Below are 22314 nucleotides of genomic sequence, written 5' to 3' on the forward strand. Positions count from 1 at the left end.
GCCAGGTGATCTTCCAAGGCACCTGTGGGTCCTGTTCTACTGCCCCATGCCACCCTCTCCTGGTTAGTGACTCAGTCAAGGTTTCACTTGGTTTTGTAGTTATTTTATTGGCCTGTTCTCTGACAAGCAGCCACGTGGCTGAAGTGTTTGGGTCTCACCACCTCTGCTGACTGTAGCCAGACTGTCTAGTCTGAGTTAGACTCCTTCTGGCTCTCCCTCCATTCATACTGCTTAAGTACCTCTTCTATCTGCTGGACCTTTGCCCTTACTATGTTGCACTGAGTGTGGATGGTTTTGTTCTTTTATCTCAGAACTGGTTATGCCTGGAACATTCCTGTGACACTTTGGGGTTCCGTGGCTGTCTCTATGAGCTTTTCTCACTTCTTTGTGAAATTAAAAAGTTTAATAACCTTATATAAGCTTCCTGAAATTTTTATACTTATTTTGTCTTCTATTCCTTTTTATTTCGATTCCTCAAGAAAACTTAAAAAATAAAAACCACACCTCTTCCAGTTTCTTATTGAATGAAAGAAAAAAGCAAAGCTTTAACTCAGATGGAACAACTGAGGCTTTGTTGGGGGCGCTGAAATTCACAGGGTACTTATAGCCTTTGTATTTCTTCAGTAGGTAGAAACAATTGAACTGACTGGTTAGCAAAAATAATTATTCAGCATTTCTCTTCTTTGGGGTCATGCTTGTTCATTTGTAATTCTGTCACATTTACTTTGGATTTTTGTGGCTGTTCTTTCCATTTCCATTGTCATTTTATGTTTTCAGTTTTGTTCTGCTTCCTTTACTCTGTCTCAGCTTGTATAAATTTTCCATGCTTCTCTACATTTGTCATATTTGCTGTTTCTTACAGCACAGTTATATTCCATTCCATTTCCAGTCACAATTTGTTTAGCCATTCCCCAAATCAATAGGCATCTATTTTGTTTCTAATTCATTTATTTTGGTTTATATGGGGTTTTCTTCTTACTGATGACTTCTTTGGGGTATATGCTTAGTAGGGGAATGCTGGATCAGTTGGTATGGGCACACCCATACCAACATACCATTCCTTTCCAGAGGTGGGAGGTTCACAGATTGCAGATATTTTCAGATTTTGGGGGCATTTTTTGTTTTGCTGATTTAGCCCCTTTTCTTCCTCTTTTTTTTCTTTAAAAATGTTTATTTATGAGATGACTCTCTGGGAAAGGGAAAGGGGAAGTATACTAAGAGAAGTTGTAGTGATATAAAAATAAAAAATAGCAATAACATCTTTTCTTTTTGCCTTTTGGAGAGGTTACATGGCTAGTTGTTTTGTGCAGGTGTTAAGTGTCTGAGGCCGGAACTGAACTCGGGTCCTCTGACTCTGGGGCTGGGTGCTTTACTCACTGCACCACCTAGATGCCCCTAACAATAACATTTTTTAAAAGCTCCTTCCCTGGCTTTGCTTGTTCTCTTGGAAGTGGTCTCCCCAGCAATGGCTTCTTGAAGTCTTGTGATTTTTGTCTCTTTCCAATGCAGAAGTGTCCTGGGGTCTTTCTTCAAATGGGACCTGATATTCCAAAATCTATCCTGGAAGTATTGTCTTCACCACTGGCACCGCTCATTCTACTAACCCTGGGAGACAGAATTGCCAATTATAGCTGATATTTGTTTGCAACCAGGCCAGCAGAGTTGGGATGGGATAGGATGAGATCCAGGTACCCTGGATTCTAGGCTGGTACTTGTGGCAGGGAAGATGGAAAAGGTAGTAAAAATGTAAGAAGATTGAAGTATGGTTCTGTTAGAAAGTAAGGAAACCTTTAGGGCATGGGTGGGGAACCTGTGGCCTTGAAGCTGCAGGTTCCCCACCCATGCTTTAGAGAAAAGGACCAAGAATTTAGCTGAGAGTTCTTTCCTGTCTAGAGATTTTCTTCAGAGAGGGAATATAGACTTTAAGAAATAAAACAAAATAAAACTCTGCCATAATAGAACAAGAGGTGACTCTGTGAAATTTGAAAAGGGTATGGTTTGAAAAAAAAATTAAAATACTACTAAGCACCATTTGTTGTATATTTGTACATTTGATGTACGTAGTGGGATCTGACACAAGCCGAAAGTATATATAGCTTCAAGGAAGTGTGTAGCTCACTTTTGGGGTGACATAAGAATAACTGGCAGTTGAGAATAGTTAGAGATGTTTGGGATATACTGCTAAGCTCTTGAGGTGAACTGAGCTAAGTCAAGAGACTAGGGCTCTAGACACTCGCTATTAACTAGCTGTGTAAACTTTTAACAAGTCACTTGACCTAGCTGGGCCTCAGTTTACTCATGCTAGAAAATGAGATTGATCATGCCTTTTAGGTCTAACTTCATAGGACTGTTTTGAGGGTCAAATAAGTTAATGGATGTGAAAGTGTTTTGAAAAAAAAATTGCTTTTCAAGTATAAGGCATAATTGTCATGGAGAATAACCTTGCTTTACTAACCTTCCTGCGTGACTTTGGACGAGTCACTTAACCTCGTCAGACCTATTTCCTTATTTGTAAAAGGATTTGCTCTTTAAGATTACTCCCAGCTCTGAGATTCCAGGAATCGCTAATTCTGTGCTCTGCTATCATGGAACTGGCCTCCAGGTTTGCATAAAGTCTCTCTATTATATCCCCCAAAGATCCCTATATTCTTAATTCAAATCTTATCTCCTAGTTTGTCTCCTCTAGGCTTTTCCTTCCACCCTTGAATGTAGATGCAACTGCCCACAGCCCTAACTCTCACTTCTGAGCTTTTTCTAAAGTGATGCCTTCAATCTACAGTGCTGCCCTGTCAATCTCAGGCGGCCAGATTGTCTCATTCTCTCAATGATGAGAATAGTATATTAAGAATAGTCATAAATAGCTTAAGTAATAGCAATAACAGTGTTAATAAGCTATTAAACAATAGCCATAAAATAGTTTCATCCTTTGTGGGAAGATTGGAGACTTTTGGCTGAAAGTTCTCTTTTCTTACCTTCTCCTGGTTTCACATCACTCAGACCTCTTCCCCCAAGAACTCCTTCACTCCTGTCTCACAAGAATACTTGCCAACACCAGCCCTGGAGTCAAGAGGACCTTGCTTTTCCTTCTTTTTTTTTTTTTTTTAAGCAATTGGGGTTAAGTAACTTGCTCAAGGTTACAGGCCAGGTGTTTCTGGGTGGGTGCTGAGTGTCTGAGCCCGGATTTGATCCAGGTCATCCCAACACTGGAGCCGGTGCTCTTACTCGCTGAGCCACCTGGCCGCCCCTAAGCAATCGGGTTTAAGTAACTTGCTCAAGGTTACACGGCCAGTTATTTCTGGATGTGGTGCTGAGTGTCTGAGCCCGGATTCGATCCCAGGTCATCCCGACCCTGGAGCCGGTGCTCTTACTCGATGAGCCACCTGGCCGCCCCTAAGCAATCGGGGTTAAGTAACTTGCTCAAGGTTACACGGCCAGTTATTTCTGGGTGTGGTGCTGAGTGTCTGAGCCCAGATTTGATCCCCAGGTCATCCCGACCCTGGAGCCGGTGCTCTTACTCACTGAGCCACCTGGCTGCCCCTAAGCAATCGGGGTTAAGTAACTTGCTCAAGGTTACATGGCCAGTTATTTCTGGGTGTGGTGCTGAGTATCTGAGCCCGGATTTGATCGAGGCCATCCTGACCCTGGAGCTGGTGCTCTTACTCACTGAGCCACCTGGCCGCCCCTAAGCAATCGGGGTTAAGTAACTTGCTCAAGGTTACGCGGCCAGGTGTTTCTGGGTGGGTGCTGAGTGTCTGAGCCCGGATTCGATCCCCAGGCCATCCCGACACTGGGGCCGGTGCTCTTACTCGCTGAGCCACCGGGCCGCCCCATTTGCTTTTCTTCCTATTCCTAGAGTTAGGCACACAATAAGCACTTGATAAATGTTTGTTGACTGACTGGCTGACCAATGGGCACTGAGAAGGGTTAAGGAAAAATGGGTCAGCTACATGCAGTAGCTGTGGTATCTCAGTGGAAAGTACAGAAAATGTCGGTTTGAAGCCTAACCCTTCCACTTGATAGTTGGGCAACTTTAGAACCTTCTTTGAGCCTCAGGTCTTTATCTATAAAATGGTGGGGTGAGGATCAGATGGTCATAGATTTAGAGCTGGAAGAAACCTCTCAGGTCAACTTCTTTATTCAACTAATGAGAAAATTCTGGTCAAGGGAGATCAAGTGACTCACCCAAGGTCACAGAAGTAGTAAGTGGTGGAGACAGGGTTTGAACCCAGATTTAGGTTTTTCCCCACTATTCATCACCTCCCTTGCATGACCAAATAAGGTAATGTATGAGAAATGTTTTAGCAACTATGAAGAACTGTCTCAGTCCACTATGACAGTTTCACAAAAGAATCAGATTGGCCAGTAAATGACTCAAGCATTAGGCCCTGTGGTGGTGCCCTTTAATTCAGGAAGGTAAGGCTTTAGGCCAAATATGATACACTTGGATCTGAGGATGTGGGCCATAGGGAGAACTAGGGAAAGATCACAAGCAGAGAGGCCCCTGGGGTGATGGTCTTCAGGCTGCAGCAGGTAGATGAAGGGGTTCAGTGAAGGATGCTCAGGTGGAGTCCCTTGGGTTTGGTCCACCTAGTTTTGCTAGCTCTCTGTTCTCTAGGCATTGAGGTATCATAAGGGATAGAGTGATGGCCTTAGAGTCAGGATGATCTGAGTTTCTATCATGCCTCAGACACTTACTTAACCTTGCGATCTTGAGGGCAAGTCACTTAACTTTCCTCAGCTTCAGTTTCCTCAACACCTACTTCCTAGGGCTTGTCGTAAAGATCAAATGAAAAAAGATATATAGTGCTTTGCAAACCTTAAAGTGCTATATAAATTCTAGCTAATTAATTTTTTTTTTAATTTTCTATCCCTTCTCCTTGTTAATGTACGAGACAGCTGGGGATTGGCCCTTCCATACCAAGGAGGTTCATTGATACCTCCAAACCAGGGTAACTGGTAACTTCTCACACTAGGGTAGTGAGTAGAGAGCAGATACTCCATTGGGGCAGACACCTCATAAGGGAGATGAGAGGTCAACCAGCTTTATAGAGAGGTCTCAGTCAGGTGTGTCTGATTGTTTTCCCATCTTTCATGTTATTGAAAGGAGGATCTAGATCAGGGGTGGGGCCTTGAGTCTGGAGGGCCATGTGGCCCTCAAGGGTGCAGGCTTCCCACCCTTGCTTTAGAGAATGGCTGAGGAAAACCACTGCTGTAAAAGTAATGAAAAGTTTCCAAAAAAGGGAGGGCTGAGGAGGGTGTTATGTAGGAAGCAGGGAGTATGTGAAGAGCAGAGACAGCCTGACATAAGAGAGGGTAGGTCCATAAAACCAGAAAGGTTTTATATACTCCCTGGATGAATGTCAGCAATTGTGATGACATTCCTGAGGAAGGCAACTTTCTCCAGGACCTTGGGGAGAGGTAGTAGAAATGCCCAAGAAGGCACAGTCTGTCATTTTGTCATTGCCCTACTGCTCATTTCTTTTAGGCCTAATATCTAGTTTATCTTAAACAGAAGTCTATTTTCACAGTTGCTATGTTATAATTATAATAATAATTATTATTTAATGTGAAACTTTCCTGGACTCAACATGAAAAAACCCAAAGTAGAAATGACCAGAGAGAAAAAATGGGCATGGTTTTCAGGGTGGGGGCCTGTGTCTCTGCTGCCAGGGAAGGGCAGTCCTAAGCAGTTAGGGAATAAAAGGTGAGTGTTATTTTTAACCCGGGCTTTCCTGATGGAGCTACCTCCCCCAGTAGGGCACGGGGTGTTGATTTATTTTTAACAGCCCAGTGTGGAGGAAGCTGGGGCCACAACCAGGTTACCCAACCAGGTTGACAGGTTCAGTTCTCTGGGGCAGGTGAGGGACCCTGCATGGGAGGCAGGTTGGGATGGGAGAGCAGAGAACCAATGAGTAAAGACTCTCAGGAGTTGAGGTGGGAGGCAGACCAAGGGAGAGGTCAGAGGTGAGATGGGGCAGGATTGCAATAGTGAAATCAGGCAGAGTGAAACCTTAGGTACAGAAGAAACAGGGAAGGTAGGGGGCCTAAAGTACCAGGACATTAGAATGAAATAATTATATCAATGCAAGTGGCACTATCAGCCAATAATGATGGCTCCCTGAACAGGATGTCCATGGTCTCAGGCCATAGTGAAACTCCCTCCTCCACGGTCAAGAAGTAGAAAAAGTTAGGTTCTTTCAGAAGTCACTGGCTGTGAGCCTCTGTCTTCTATCTCCCAAGGAGAGCCCCTGAAGCTTTTTTATTTTATTATTTTTTAGCTTTTTGGAGGGGAAAAGGCAGGGAAATTGGGGTTAAATGACTTGCCCAAGGTCACATGGCTAGTAAGTATTAAGTGTCTGAGGCTAGACTTGAACTCAAGTCCTCCTGACTCCAAGGCCAGTGCTGTATTCACTGCACCACCTAGCCACCCCCACTGAAGCTTATTTAGAAACAGTCCTAAAACCTAGAGGTGGTGGTGGGTTTATTTTCATCATAGGTCCATTGATTTAGAGCTGGAAGGGACCTCAGAGGTCCCAACTTCTCATTTTCACAGAAGAGAAAACTCAGGCCTTTTTCCTTCAGAAAAGTTAAGTGATTTGCCCAAGGTCAGAGGCAAGATTTGAACCCTCTGACTACAAATTCAGTGCTCTTTTTCCTCTCCCACACTGCTGTGATCAACCAAGAAGGCTGGGAATAGGGTTCCATAGGAGCTATAAGGGTACGGTTGTGTGTGTACCCACAAAGATGGGTATGTATAATTCCTGTAGAGGGCAATGGGACACATATCCACTGGCTTTTGGGGGAGTCTGTCCTTCCCCTACCCCCCCTCCCCTAGGGTGAATAGATTTTGGATAGCCAAGGTCGAAGTCCTTGGAAGCTTAGGTCTAGGTCCCAGGATCAAAGAGATTTACATAATCTCTTTCAAGGAAGCTGTGTCTGCCTGCTCCTCGATCCTTCTCCAATTCCCCTATTGATTGCTGTGTAGAAGGGAAGTCTCCAAGACAGCCAGAGTGGCTGTTCCTCTGGATGAGGGTTAGTTTCCCCAGGTCCCACAGAGAGTGAGGAAGGGGTGGGGGTGAGGGAGGGGAGGGAAGGAACTGACAAGGTGCTTCCATCTTGACTCTGCCCATCTAATACTTGACCATCTCATGGGTCACATTTAAAAATAGTTTGGTGAGATGAATAGGAGGCATAAATTCCATTCTCTTCACAGTGATCATTCCTGATGGAAACAGGATACAGCCCTTGGAAATAATCCCAAATTCTAAACTCCTATATTTAGTAGGACCCCCTACATGCCACCTTTTCCACTTCCCCACCCAGATTTCATAGAATATAAACAGTGAAAGAAGCCTTGAGGCTCATATAGTCCAATCCCCCTGACCCTCTGCAGTTATATAGATAAGGAAATAAACATATAGGGAGCAAGGACTGCTGGGACAGAAACCAGGTGTCTCCTAGTTTTCAGTACAGTGATTCTTCCATACCGTACTGTCTCTCAAACTACCCCACACAGATGAGAATTGCTGAATTTCCAGGCTGTAATTTTGTTGTTGTTCAGTTGTTTTTAGTCACATCCAACTCTTCCTTTTGAGGTTTTCTTGGTAGAGATACGGGAGTGGTTTGCCATTTCCTCCTCCAACTCATTTTACAGATGAGGAAACTGAGGCAAACAGGCTTAAATGACTTGTCCAGGGTCACTCCGCTAGTAAGTGTCTGAAGCCAGAGTTGAACTTAGAAGATGAGTCTTCCTAACTCCAGGCTTGGCATTCTATCCACTGTGCCACTTAGCTGCCCCAGTACCTAGTTGTAATTAGCATGGGATAAAAAGAATTTTGCCCCTGGCTGCTGACATTGAGATGATGGTTATATTTCCTGTTTGGGACCTTTCTTTCTGCTATGATCACTGTCCATGCACGTTGCTTCCCCGAAACTCTGATAGCCCATGCCAAAAACCATCCATTGACTGGCACTGCCTCTATGGCCCTATCATTTGCCTCCCTTTTTCCAGAGCCTGCCTTTTCCCCAAATTCTAGCAGGCTCGAGGGTCAGATTTTCTGAGGAGTAGGGATGCCCTTTTCTCTGAATAACTGCACCCAGTAGGATGGTCTTCTGTACCATTAACACCTTTTCATACCCCTAACTCTTTCTGCTAGGTGATAAAAAGAATGACTATTGTTCTGCTGAATTTCTTCAGGAAGATAAATTTTATCCTAGAGTCATTCAACCCTCTGATCAATAGGAAAGTTCTTGGAAATTCAACTGTACCTTTCTTATTGTAATTTAGGATAATTCTGTCTTTGATCTGTCCTGAGATGGAGAGTTGTTCACTTGCCCCATAATATTAACAATAATTAATAATTTTAGAGTGCTTTGTAAAAGGCTTACAAAGCACTTTCCTCACAACTACTCTGACAGGCAAGTATTGCAAACTTATGCACAACCACCCTCTTCATTTTAGGGATGAGGAAATTAGGGATGAGAAAGGTTAAGTTACTTGTTCATGGTCACACAGATGGTAGGAACCAAAGTAGGTTCTCTGGTGTGAGTTCTCCCTGTATTCTAGGGCTTTGTCTCTCATACCTCATTACTTCTTTGGCCATTTCTTTGGATTCTGAGGCTTGAGATGGAACACAAAAGGTTTCACTTGCTGCTTGCTTGGATCTCTTCTTATGCCTCCTGTGTGGATTAGGTGATGCTGGAGAGGCTTTGGTGGGTGCTGAGGGGGATACCACCATCTACATTCCTCTAAGGGTCCCTGCTCTTTCTTCTTAAGTGCCGGGCTCACACCCCCACACAAAGCTTCACCCAAGGGTGACACTAGGGTGATAGTTTCAGGCAAAGTCCCTAGTATTGGCTGAGTAACTGGGGATCCAGCTGGAGGAGGGGTGGAGGGACAGGTCCAGCTAGTTCTGCCTCGTTGTTTATACATCACATTACCTCACACATCCCAACCACCTTGCTCCCCCGCCCCATTTCTGAAGGTGGCCAGCCTTTGAGCCAGCCTCTTTTTTCCCCTCCTCTCCTTGAGACACCAGAGTCCAGTACAACATGGATCTGCCCATCAGCTGAGCTGGGGAAGTTTCATCCCATCAGAAATCATGGAGGGGGACAACCACCCGGTAAGCTAGTTCTGGGAAACCCTGTTCAGCTAGTCCCTCCTAGGAGGTGGTTAGGCTCCCGGGAGGGTTTGGAAAGAAGGCCCAGAAGAAAGAGAATCATGTGGTTTCATTTGCCTTTTCTTTCTTTCTTCTTTGTTTTTTTCTCCCTTCCTCCCTTCCTCCCTCCCTTCCTTCCTTCCTTCCTTCCTTCCTTCCTTCCTTCCTTCCTTCCTTCCTTCCTTCCTTCCTTCCTTCCTTCCTTCCTTCCTTCTTTCCTTCCTTCCTTCTTTCCTCCTCCTCTTCCTCCTTCTCTCTCTCTCTCCCCTTCTCCCTTCCTCCCTCTCTTCTCTTTCTTTCCTTCTCCCTTTCTTATTCCCTTTCTTTCTCTCTCTCCTTTACATTTTGAATGTAGCCTTTTACATTTAATGACTACTTTAGATTAGAGATCTCCATCTCTTTTTGCTCAGGAAGTAGTTGATGAGAGAGAGAAGCCAGTTGGAGACTTGGGGTCTGGAGTAGCCAGGCTGGTGTGAGGGCAGGGTCAAGACTCCTCAATTTTCTGTAAATGCTACATACTATACTGTACTTTCTACCCTGTGGGTGCTCAGTCATTTCCAATTACTTGTCAGTCTGCCTTGATCACAGCCTTTCTGGGGTTTAGAGACTCATGGGAGGAAAAAGGACCTTTAGTGATGATGGTATTCATCTCTGCTTCTAGACATTTAACCCATTTCAGATAGATGTGAATCTTTCAAAACTTTTATAATTTTGAGGGAGGTTTCACAGTCTTCCTTGGCCACCCATTCTCTTACTTAGTAATCTTTGCTATTATAATGTTGGGAAGTTCTTTTTTTGTTGTTGTTTAGTAGTTTTCAGTCATGTCTGATCCCTTTTGTGATTTTGTTGACAAAGATATTCAGTGGTTCACCATTTCCTTCTCCAGCTAGCTTTACAGATAAGGAAACTGAGGCAAACAGTGTTAAGTGACTTGTCAAGGTCACACAGCTAGTGAGTGTCTGAGTCTGGATTTGAAATCAAAAAGTTGAGTCTCCCAGATTCTAAACCCTGCGCTATATCCACTGAACCACTTAGCTGCCCTGTTCTTTCTTATACCTGACCATAATCCCTCCTGCTGTATTGTAAGCTTCTTTCTTCTGTTCTGCCCTCAGTCACTCTCTCCTCTATGTAAGAACTTCTCATAGACTCCAGAGGATCTCAGATCTTGAGCTAGAAGGAACCTCAGAAGTCATCTAATGCAAACCCTCATTTTACAGATGAGGAAACTGAGGTCCAGGGGGCGTTAAATGATTTGCCCAAGGTCTCACAGCTAGTCATCAGGATTTGAACCCAGGTTTCTGCCATCAGTGCTCATTCTACCAAACCACTCTGCCCTAGGTACTTGAGGTATTTTTTCAGACTTCAAAATATTTGTGATATCTTTGTGATTACTCTCTCTGCAATGCTCTTTGAGCTTTAGGAGATGATGTTTGAGAATTGCTGTAGGGAAAAAAAATCTAGCTACTTCACTACCTGGTGGCCCACAAACTGGTGATAAAGCTTGTATTGATTAAATACCTACTATATACCAGGTACTTTACAAACTCTCATTTGATCTTTATAACAACCTTGTGAATAATCATCCCTATTTCATAGGGAAGGAAACCAAAGGGCAGAGAGAAGTTAAGTAATATGCTCAGGGTCACACAGCTCTAAGTGTCTGAGGCTAGATTTCAACTCAGGTCTTCCTCACTCCAGGCCCAACACTCTGGTCTTCGTACCACCTAGGATGACAAGCACCCCATTGGGCCTGGTCTTTTAGGATTGATGGAACCTGCCAGAACCTTTGAGAGCTCTGGATCACCTTCATTCCATAATGAGGCAGTTGAGGAGGGAGAGGGGAACCCAGAGGCCTTTGGTAAATGATACCTCAGTCTTCTCTTCTCCATGTGACATCATTCCAATTCCATGAAACTTCCCTGGGGTATATTTCCCATCCCTATAGCCCTCCTCTGGGGGCTCCTCACATTTCTCACATATCTCTTCATTCATATAGGAGGTCCTGGGACTCTAAGAAGCCAATGCCGATTTTAAAGGGAAGGTTTATTCTATGTTTCACTTCTCCTTATGCATGTGGGGTGTGCTAGTGCCAGCTCAGACCAACCTGAGAAAGCCCATTGTTAAATTTTCAATGTGAACATTTAGACCCCAGAAATGGTCAGTTTCTATAAATCAAGCCTTGATTTATTGTTTTGTTGATTATCTAGATATAAGAAAATGTTAATAATACGGATTAAATTTCAAAGGGCGTGTTCATACACTCCCTTCCTTCTCTAAGCCTGGGTGTTAAACATTCATCAGAGCACCACTGTATTGTTCTGTAAATGTTGCTTGACCTCAGCAGTTCAGCAGAAGGCTCAGAGAATGAAGACTAGAGGACTGGAGAAATGATAAGCATTTATACAGCATTTTAAGTTTTGTAAAGTGCTTTACTCCCATCATCCCATTGGAGCCTCACAACACCCCTGATTCCAGAGGCACAAAGCTGATTTGGAGTTGGTTTGCTATTCACTCTGACTCTCAGATCATTTTCTACCATACTTGTGCAGTCTTTCCCTTTAGTTTCCCTGGCTATATTTCCCCTCTTCCCTCTCCACCCCAACTCTGGGTAGGTATCTTCTTGTCCATAATGAATCGTGTTTTGTTTACTTTTGTCCTCTCCTCCAATTTGCTGAGTTCATCTTGGAGTCCCATGCCTTCAGTGCTTATTCAGTTGGATGACTGGAACTTGCTAATCACTTGCCAATAGATGCCCAAAGGGTGAGAAAGGGGCAGGTCTGGGATGTAGGAGAGCTGGACTTGGAGGTTTCGTGACACATGTTTGCTTGGTGAGTGTGACCTTGGGTCAACATTTGCTAAGGACACTCATTTCTAACATGGAAGAGCTGAGAGTGGGATTTTTCTTGTTGGTAGAAGAATGGTGACTAATGAACAATTAATTTCTAGGTGCCCTGTGGTGTGGCAGGTGCCCCTGAGTGACAAACTTTCACTCTTGAGGTGAGCAATTTTAAACCACCGTTCCTTCCTCTGTGGTTTCTGAGTTCATCCCTTCATTTGGTGTGATGCCTCCCCACTGGATAGTATTCCAGGGCATTTGGAGGCAGGGCTCAGTCTGGAGGCTTATGCTGGTGAGGTAGAGGTTAGGGAAGAGCAGAGATAACCAGTCATCTCTAAGCTTTCCATACTTCATTGTGTCCTGCTAGAAACACAAGGACAGTCTTAGGTATTCACTCTGGCAGTAGGGAAGCTGGTGGCTTAAAAAGATTGTTGTCTTAATGATGGCCATTTATTGTATTTCCTCTGGAGCCTCCAGGGATAATGTGGAAGAGGAGATGGGAAATCACCTTCCCTTCTGTATTGAAGGAAGGAAAATGGGAATTTTCAAATGTCAAAGAATTGGATTGGCCTTCCAAAGATAAACAATTTAGAGTTGAAAGAGGCCTTAGTTTAATCCCCTCATTTTACAGATAAGGAAACTGAGACCAGAGGATTTAAGTCACTTGCTCAAAGTGCATCTGCCACACAAGAGAGTGAGTGACTTATCCAGGATGTGAACGTATCTCTTCTGACTCCAAAGTCATTGCCCTTTCTACTATGCAGTAGAAACTTCCACTCATAGGGTAGATTTTATTTTAATGGTCTGTGTGTCATTTAGTCTAACTCTTTCATCTGACTGATGAGGAAATTGAGGCCTAGAGAGGCCTTAAGTGGTCTGTTGCAGGCCAGGCAGGTAGTAAGGGAAAAAATATAAAAGTCTGCAAATCGAGTTTTTGCATGTAAACTATAATTTAATACATGAGATGAACTAGATATTCAAACAAACTACTGCAAACCATGTTGTTAAGCAAAAACTTCCTTTGTAAAGTGAGCATTTTGACTCCTTGATGTACCCTTAGACATTTATTAAACACCTACTTAGGGCCAGGTCCTGTGCTAAAAGTTGAGAATACAAATATGAAAAGAAAAAGATAGTCCCTTCTTTCAAGGAGTTTATAATCCGAGGAGTAAAGGTAATACACAAAAGGGATCTGAAAAGGGGGAGGGGAAGGTGCCCTCTGAGGGGGCATGGTGGAAAAAACCAGGAAGTCCTCATTGGTGCAGCCAGGCGAGAAATAAATTGTTTGTCCTGAGCCCCCTACTTAAATGGAGGTTTTGGTGTTCATGGCTCCACCCTCCAATCAGAAGGCTGTGATGAGTTATGAGGACCAAGGCTAATTTGATCTTGCAGGATGATGAGGTTTCCCAATGATGACATTCCTGGGCATGGTGGAGAAGTGGGTCAGAGGAGTCCCAAAGTAGTACAGCTAAGTGGTTAGGAAATGGTCCATGGATTGGGTTTTGCATCCATCACTTCAGGTTACAACCTGCCTACACTTCCTCATTTTGTATAATTCTTAATTCTTGGCCATATCCTTCCATAAGTCCACTTTGTGAGATATACCCAAGGTATTGGTGGCCTTCCTTTGGTTCTTCCAATACTGGCAGGGGGCAGTGCAAGGCTGGGGATGTCTGCCTGCTCTTCCTCATTCTTCTTCATGGCTGGTCAGCCCCCTTTTCCCAATATGTGTGACCTTGGTGATGAATTTGATGTCTCTTCTCATACCCTGCTAACAGCATCCTTAGTCTTGCCATCCATCTTTTTACTGCTTTTTGGGCCTTCTTCAGGTTTCATTTCTCTTTAAAGAATAACCACTACTGGGCAACTAGGTGGTGCAGTGAATAGAGCACCAGCCCTGGAGTCAGGAGGACCTGAGTTCAAATATGGCCCAGACCCTTAACACTTACTAGCTGTGTGACCTTGGGCAAGTCACTTAACCCCAAATGCCCTGCCTTCCCCCTCCAAAAAAAAGATCCACCCCCCAAAAGAATAACCACTCCTAAATTAATCTGTTTTCAACAATCAGTTTTTCTTATATCAAGCATTCTTAAAACAGGACATTCCTAAACATCACCCTAATAACACTTAGACTGTAGGCCTGGGGTGGGGTGGGGTGGGGTAATGACTGGAGATACTCTTCCAGGAGCAGGTCTGGAACACTACCAAGATGTCAGACCACCAAATAGATAAAGCTTGGTTTAAGCCTATTGCTGTGGCTCCCTCCCTACTCTCCACTTCCCCCAGAGTAATAGTTAATGTTTTTATAGTGCTTCAGGGTTTACAAAGAGCTTTACATATATAATCTCTGTTGATCCTCAAGTCAACCCTATGAAGTGGAAATCTAGATTTGATGTCAGGAAAAAAAGACTTCCTCTCCATGAGAGCTTTTGGAGCTATCCAGAATGGCTTTTCTTAGGAGGTAGTGGGTTCTCTGTCTCACACTGGGAATCTTCTTGGGGGGTATAGCTTATATTAGATAACTTTTGAGGATCCTTCCAACTCTAAAATTCTGTCATTCTAAGTGGGTATTATTACTTTTATTCCAATTTTACAAATGAGGAGACGGAGGTTCAGAGACTAGATGATCTGACCATCATCACCTAGCTAGTACATGTCCCAGATAGGATTCAAACCCAGAACTCCTTGAGTACCAGTCCAGTGGTCTCTTAGATGTTCCATGTTGCCTCTCTCATAAAGTACACAAAATATAGGTTCTTCCCAGGCTGTTGGCCACATACTTGGGAGAGCTAAATCTTGGGTTAGCTTGATGGAAGATCCCTGGGTTTGATACTGTCAGTCATATGCAGGTATCTCCCTTAGGTTGCAGGCTCTCCTTCTCCCCAGTGCATTCATCCTTTTGCACTAAATACCAGTGTAGGAGTTTTTTTGTGTATGTGTGTGTTTGTGTGTCTATGTGTAGGTGTATGATTCCTAGGGTGACGTCTGGCAATTCTGATTTGTGTAACAATTAAATGGCTTGTTGTCTTGAAATGTAGCTTCCCCTTTGTGCAGCAATATTGGGGGTGGATGTGACAATCCGAGACATGCAGGAAGCTGTTTGGGGGGGGGTGGGAAGAGGATGAGTACCAGGGCCAGAGAACAGGGGCAGTCTGGCTCCCTGGGACTTGGAGGGCTTAATCCCACTGTATTCAGCCTTATGGGTGATGGTGACAGCACTGGTGATGGTGACATGCTTGACTCCACTCTGGGAGCGGGGGATGGGAGGAGATGGAAACAACCGTAAAGGATTGACATTTTAATCCCTGTTTGCCTTCTACTATGGGGGAGCAGGCCCTGTGCTCTTTCTGAAGGGAAGGAGGAGAGAGGGCACTCTGTCCCGTGCTGTGAAAGCATGGCAACGTTCCTGGTCTGGGCTAGAAAGACTCAGCTGGCTGAGTCAGTTGTCTTGAGGGTATTGTATGTTTCTGGTAGTGAGCACCAAGAGAAAAACTGTAATTCAATCCTGTCTGATCCAGTGCAATCTAGTACAACCCAATCCAATCCAACCCAACCCAAACCCAACCTAATTTTGCTTGTCTTTCCACAGTCAAAGGGCTCCATCCACTCACTGTAGGGAATGGCAGGTCTTTCTGGGGCCCTTAGGGCTTCCAGCAGAGGAGAAAGTTCTCTTTGCCCCCCCTTTCCTCTGCATCCATGGTTGAAGAGGGGTCAAGGTCGAAGATGCTGATGTTCCTTATATCCTTTTATCTCTTCAGGGAGACAATAGGACCTTCAGCAAGGCACTGGTGGCTGGTCTAGGAACCTGGCTTCTGGGTGTTACATTTCCACGTGTGAGTGCTAGGGGGAAAGGGACAATACCCAGTGGGTTGGCCATATGCAGCTGCCCTGGTGTATGACTGTGTCTCTGTTAAAGCACAGACACCAAGTCCCAGGAGGTGCCCTGGCGGGGCCTCTCCAGCCCTGGCATCTGTTCTGAGGCTTCTGGACCCTCAGACCCCTGGTACCAGAGAGGTGTCTCACTATGAGAAGGATCTATTCCCGGCAATGAGATGCAACATTGTACTCCCAGAGGAATTCCCCTTTTCTCTCTGTGCAACTGTTTCCCCCCCTCAACCTGCCTCCGCACTAGCGAGTAGGAGTTTCACCGGAGGGAGGGCAGCAGTGGTCTCAGAGCCCTAGGAGAGACAATTGTGGGTGTTATTAACAAGATAGTTCAGGAACTCCTCCCTTCTACCCAGGGTATTTCCCATTAGTATATCAGTCCCTAATACTCCATTAAGCATAACCAGAACATTTACTAAAGTCTAAAACAAACACACAATAGTTACATAACATCCCACTCATAAACCTGAATCATGCTCTCCCACCAATGCACTTAGTGCCTGTTGGGAAGAGAGGGCATGCATTTAAGGCGCCAGGGTAGTAAGGCACACATCCAGGGGATTCCTGTAACCATGGTGGCACAGAATTCTGGAACTAAAGATGTTGATAGCGCCATACTCTTAGGGACATCTAATTTACCTGATGAGTGCTGGGCTAGACAAGCACACACCTGCCTAGGCACATCTGCCATATGACTCTAGCTGTCTGAATGCTTCTCTGATGCTAAGTTTCACTGTTTTTAGCGAGGCCTAATCCTAGACAAGATGTAGCATCTATCACCTCCAGCCTCTGACTTAGCTGTCGCCTGCAGCTGAAGTAGTGTTACATTCCCTTTGGAAAAAGCAGTGACATTTATCTTAATATTGGCACCGTTCCGTTGGCAGACTTACCCACTTTGCCACAACAATGTTCATGCAATGCAGAGAGATCTCTTCTATCTTTCTTCTTATTCTTGTCAGTTGCTGTAGGAACCAAAGTGTCCTCTTTACTCCTTCTTCTCAGCATCCAGTGGCAGATGAGAGAGTAAAGTATATCCTTTCAAACCTGCCAGATGCAGTTCAACAATGCTACCTCAGAACAGAGGCAGCCACTGAACAGTGGCTCAGTGGATAAAGTGTTGGGTCTGGAGTCAGAGTGAGCTGAGTTCAGATCCAGCCTCAGACACTTATTAGCTGTGTGACCCTGAGCAAGTCACTTAACCCATTTGCCTTAATCCACCGAAGAAGGAAATGACAAACCTCTCCAGTATCTTTGCCAAGAAAACCCAATAGCCAGTAATGACGTGCTATGGTCCTCAGGGTCACAAAGAGTCAGAGATGACTGAACAACAAAAACGACAACATCTCAGAACATGCAGATATAGAATAATATAGTGAAATAAATATTAGATAGGGAGTCAGAAGACTTGGGTTCAAATTCTACCTCAATAGCTGCTTTTCTTCCAAATACTGAGGCAGACTAATGTCCCAGACAAGTAAAGAAGAGTAACCCCTCCCCAATCCCTTACATTTAATCATTCATGTTCTCTCACCCTGCCCCCCACCCCCCTCACCTGTGAAGAGACTCAGGAGCAAAGTATTTCTGTTCAAAGCTAACAAGTCTGCAGGGAACCGAACCTACAACCTCATGTCATTAGCCCCATGGTCTAACCAATTATCTAATAAGACACAAATGCAGACACTGGCTCTGGAAGCAGAGGACCTTGGCTTAAATTTCACCTCTGACACTACCTTTGTGATTTGGTAATTATATTGAAATATAGTTAACAAAATATTTTTAACGAGTTCAAATACCCTAGGTTAGGAACTTTTATGCTAGATGATTGCTAACATTGTTATTTGATAGATGTTTGCATTTCCTCCTTCCATCTCTACATGGGGACCGCCCAAGTGGTCAGGACTGGGGATGGAGGGTGTCCCCATAAAGAGGAGGTATATTCTAATCCTACCATCTACCACTGGCTCGTCAGTTTGCCTAGAATAGATCCAAGGATTGTAGTAGATGTCCCCACCCCCCTCCCAATATGAATCATTGGTATATGGCAGCCAAGAAGTAAGTGCAATCTTAGGCTGAGTTAAAAGCAGTTCAGGGCTCAGAAAGAGGCCGGTGATGGTCCCTTGGTTCTCTACACTGTTCAGACCACATTTTAGGATGCACATAGACAAACTCAAGCCATTATCATATCAGGAGAGGATTTGAGAATTTAGAGGCAGAAGGAAACTCTGGGGTCATATAATATGATCCCCTCAATTTTATAGAAAAGGAAACAGATGTGGAAAGTAGGAAATAGTAGAGTTAGGATCCAAACCCAGCTCCAAATCTGCTACATGGGTGGTGTCAAACTCAAATGGAAATGGATCCCAGCGGGTCACACATCGACTTAGAAAATCACAAACTAACATTATCTATGTTGTATTTTTATTTATATCTTATTTCCCAGTTACATTTTAATCTGGTTCAGCCTACACTAGGGAGTGTTGTGGGTCATATCTAACACCATTGTATGCCTCTGCCATGCTATAACCTCTTCATCTTTTTCCTTATGAGCAAAAAAGTATGAGGCAACCCCTTGTACACAGTGCAGAAAGTGTTACACAAAGTCCTTGCCTCTTTTGTTTAGAGGCAACGTGGAGAAAGCAATGGTATCAGGTGAGAAGACCTGTGTTCAAATCTGGCTATGTGACTTTATTATCTGTGTGACCCTGAGCAAAGTCACTTAATCTCCCTAGGCCTCCTTTTCCTCAACTGTAAAATAATAATAAAAGCATTTATGTAGCATTTTAAGGTTTGCAAAGCACTTCACAAATATCTCATTTTATCCTCACAGCAATTGTGGAAGGGCAAACAAGGTTAAGTGACTAGCCCAGGGTCACATAGCTAGGAAGTATCTGAGGCTGGATTTGAACTCAGGAAGGTCAGTCTTTCTGACTCCAGGTCTGGTACTCCATCCACTGCACCTCCTAGCTGCCCACAATCTGAGCATTAGTATCTCCATTTTATAGGTGAAGAAATGAAGAGGTCAAGAATCTTGCCCTTAGTCATATAGCTATTAAGTCTCATGGCTAGGAATGGGTCCCGTGTCCTCTGACTCCAAGACCAGTGATCTTTCTACTTTAGCCCAGTTGCCTTTTTAGGTAAAATCAAGGGGCCTTATAGGGCTTATAGTCTAATAAGGAGTTATGATACATGCACAGATAGGTATATTCATAATCTAACTTGACTAGTGAGTTATCAAGGCCCTGAATATGTATTTGGGGGAGGTTCCAGGACTAAAAAGTAATTAGGAATCTAGGAAATTTATGGGAAATTCTGTTGGTGTTCCGGTCCCAGGCAAACGAGAATGAAGTCTTCACTCTTTGCTCAGAAGGCACAAGAGCAGGTAACTATGGGGGGCCTGCAAGTCCCCAGGAAGTGCGGAGAGTTCAGCGATCTGTTTGCTCCTTCTTCCCTGGTAAAAGCAGAAAAGCTCCAGGTTACCAGTATAATAGCAAATTACCAAACTAGCCCTGTGACCTTGGGCAAGTTACTTAACCCCAATTGCCCTCCAAAAAGCAAAAAAAAAAAAAAAGGCAAATTATCTCTTAAAGGAAAATCTTCTCTCAAAGATGCACTAGGCTGAAAATTAAGAATTTTAGTCCTGGTTCAGCTACTTGGGCAATGCCTTCATTTCTTTCTTTTTCTTTCTTGCTTTTTTTTTTTTGCTTGGGGGGGGGGAGGGAAGGTAGGGCAATTGGGGTTAAGTGACTTGCCCAAGGTCACATGGCTAGTTTTTTGTGTTACGTGTCTGAGGTCAAATTTGAACTCAGGTCCTCCTGACTCCAGGACTGGTGCTCTATTCACTGTGCCACCTAGCCGCCTCCAAACCTTCATTTCTTTATGGGTAAAATGGGAATGATATTCCCTTTTTATCCCACAGGGATAAATAAGGATCAAATGAAATCATTTATTGTGAATGCAAGTGCTTTGAAAAGCACCAAGCCCTGTGGATATGGAAGAGATTTCTCTGTTTTCTCTTAGTGTTTCTTCTCTCTTTGCTATTCTCTGGGTGGGGGTGGCGGTGAGGGATGCCAGGGGGGAGGCAGGAATCAGGCAATCTCCTCAGGTATGGGAGGGGTGCAGGGGTCACTGTCTCTGAGGAGGAGGGGAGAGAGAACTCAGGAAAGCTGTTGTAGGGAATAGAGGTGGAAATGGGGATGGAGAATGGGTGGGCAGGACCTTTCAGGCTAGGGAAGAGAGGTCCTCTCTGTCCCTGAGGCCTGGAAGGAACCAGAGGACCCATGCCTATTCTCCCCCTTCATTATTCTTTCCAGAACCTCTTCCTTCCCCTGTCATGGTTCTGAGAGAGCTCAGTGGAATCAAGTTCCAGGCCTAGGATTTACTAGCGGTGTGATTATGAGCAAGTTATTTAATCACTCTGAGCTTCTGCTGCTTCATCTATAAAATGGGGATGATAAACCTTGCATTACCTACCCATGAAGGTTTGCTTGCAAGGAAAGCACTAGAGAAAATTGAATGGTTGTTATTATTAGTAACACTAATTATTAATCATATTATTAATCATACTATCATATTAATATGAATCATATCATCAGCAATACTAATTCGTATTAGTAATAATATTAATAAAACAACTAATAACAATCAAATTTTCTCATCTTTTCCCATGGAATTCAAATAGAAATGGTTCCAGGGCAAGTCGTTATCCTGTTATTATAATTTTTTATTTAATATTCTGAGGACAACTGTACAAGTGGCTAAAATAACTGGTTTGGTTTTTTTTGTAAGTTCAATAAAAGTTTTAGGTTATAAGTTTATCTTTTGTAGGTTCACTAAAAAATCCAGAACTATATAATAATAATAATAATAAGTAGTAGTAGTAGTAGTAGTAGTGGTGGTGGTGGTGGTGGTAGTGGCAAGGTGGCAATGTTGGGTAATGGTGGTGATAGTAGTGGTGGTGGCAGTGGTGTTAGTGGCCATAGTGGTGGTAGTTCAGGTGTTGTTCATAGTTTTACTGGTAGTAGAGATTTGTAGGTTGAGTAGGAAGAACCATGACCTGAAATATGGATTATAGCTTGAGGATACTTTTACCTTAGAGAGTTTCTTTTAGTCTAATTACTTGTCATCAATAAACTGTGCCACAGAGAAGGTGTAGATGCCACAAAGCTGGGAAGGCTAGCAGACACATTGGATGACGGTCAAGATCCAAAAGCATCTCAGCAGTCTGGTACAATGGGTTTAATTATGTCTTGCAGCTGAGACCTCCTATATATGTTGTCTCTTCCAGTAGAATGTGAGCTCCTTGAGAGCAGAGACTATCTTGCTTTTTTATTTATATCCTCAGTTCTTCACCCAGTATTTTTCACTTAATAAGTTCTCAGTAAATACTTTTTCATTCAGTCATTTTTAAATGAGCTCCAGTGGGGATAAATGTAAAGTTCTAAAAAGGTTTAAAAAATCAACCTCAGAAATATAGGATATGGCTAGTAAGGCTAGTCAGGGGTTTGCCTGGAATAGATCTGGGGGATTTTAGTGACTGCCCCCCCCCCTTCCCACAATATGAATCATTGGTATATGGCAGCCAAGAAGTAAGTGCAATCTTAGGCTGAGTTAAAAGCAGCTCAGGGCTTAGAATGAGGCCAGTGATGGTCCCCTGGTTTTCTACACTGTTCAGACCACATTTGAGAACCACATTTTAGGAAGGTCATAGACAAACTCAAGCCATTACAGAGAGGACAACGAGGAAAATTAAGGACCTTGAGATCCTGCCAAACAAGGACTGGCATGGTTTTAGGAATGAGAGATAGTTAACTTTTAGAAGAGACCACTAAGAAGGGGCACGATAACTGTCTCTAAGTACAATCGTGGAGAATAGGGATCAGATGTGTTCTACTTGGTGTAAGAGGCTAGGACCAGGAATGATGAGGAGAAGTTTCAGAGAAGTCCATTGATAGACTTAGGCTTAACTTAAATAAAACTTTCTAACAAATAGCACTGCCCACAGTAGTGGGATGTAATGGGTTTCCTTATCATTAGAGGTCTTTAAAAAGGTGTTAAATGGCTTGTCAGGGTTTCTCTAGAGGGCATTCCTGTTCAGCTACACATTTGGCTAAATGACCTCTGAAGTCCCTTCCAACCCTGAAATTCTCTCAGTTCGTGAACTCATGTTTATATGTGGTAGAACTGGGACTTCAACCCAGGCCTTCAGACACCAAATTCTGGGCTTTCCCACGCCTCTCCACAGATGTCTTATTTGCTGTGTGACTTTGGGCAATTTTGTTTGCTTTCTTGAAGTCTGGAAAAAAGAAAAAGAATCTACAGGTCTTCCTTCGGACTCCTAATTCAATCTCCCTACTTTCATTCAAAGGTGGCTTTCATTGCCACCTTTGGTTGTTGCAACAACCTCCCTGCCTCCATTCTTTTGTTTTTTTTTTTTTT

General features: G+C 43.7%; 1 protein-coding gene across 2 annotated transcripts in view; it reads left to right on the top strand.

The window, feature by feature from the left end:
- Positions 1 to 8926: 8926 nt before the first annotated feature.
- The window catches only part of TMPRSS13 (transmembrane serine protease 13), a 52847-nt gene continuing 39459 nt past the window's right edge, over positions 8927 to 22314 (top strand). The window contains exon 1 of one of the 2 annotated variants that reach the window (XM_069066697.1): positions 8927 to 9122. In XM_069066697.1, the coding sequence (XP_068922798.1) occupies positions 9102 to 9122 (21 nt within the window). In that variant the 5' untranslated portion in view covers positions 8927 to 9101. The remainder of the gene's footprint in view (positions 9123 to 22314) is intronic. The other variant, XM_069066698.1, reaches the window with a different exon arrangement.

The sequence above is a fragment of the Petaurus breviceps genome, unplaced genomic scaffold (genome assembly GCF_028583685.1).
Source record: "Petaurus breviceps papuanus isolate PSGF00001 unplaced genomic scaffold, PetGlider_PUasm1.0 90723, whole genome shotgun sequence".
NCBI lineage: Eukaryota > Metazoa > Chordata > Mammalia > Diprotodontia > Petauridae > Petaurus > Petaurus breviceps.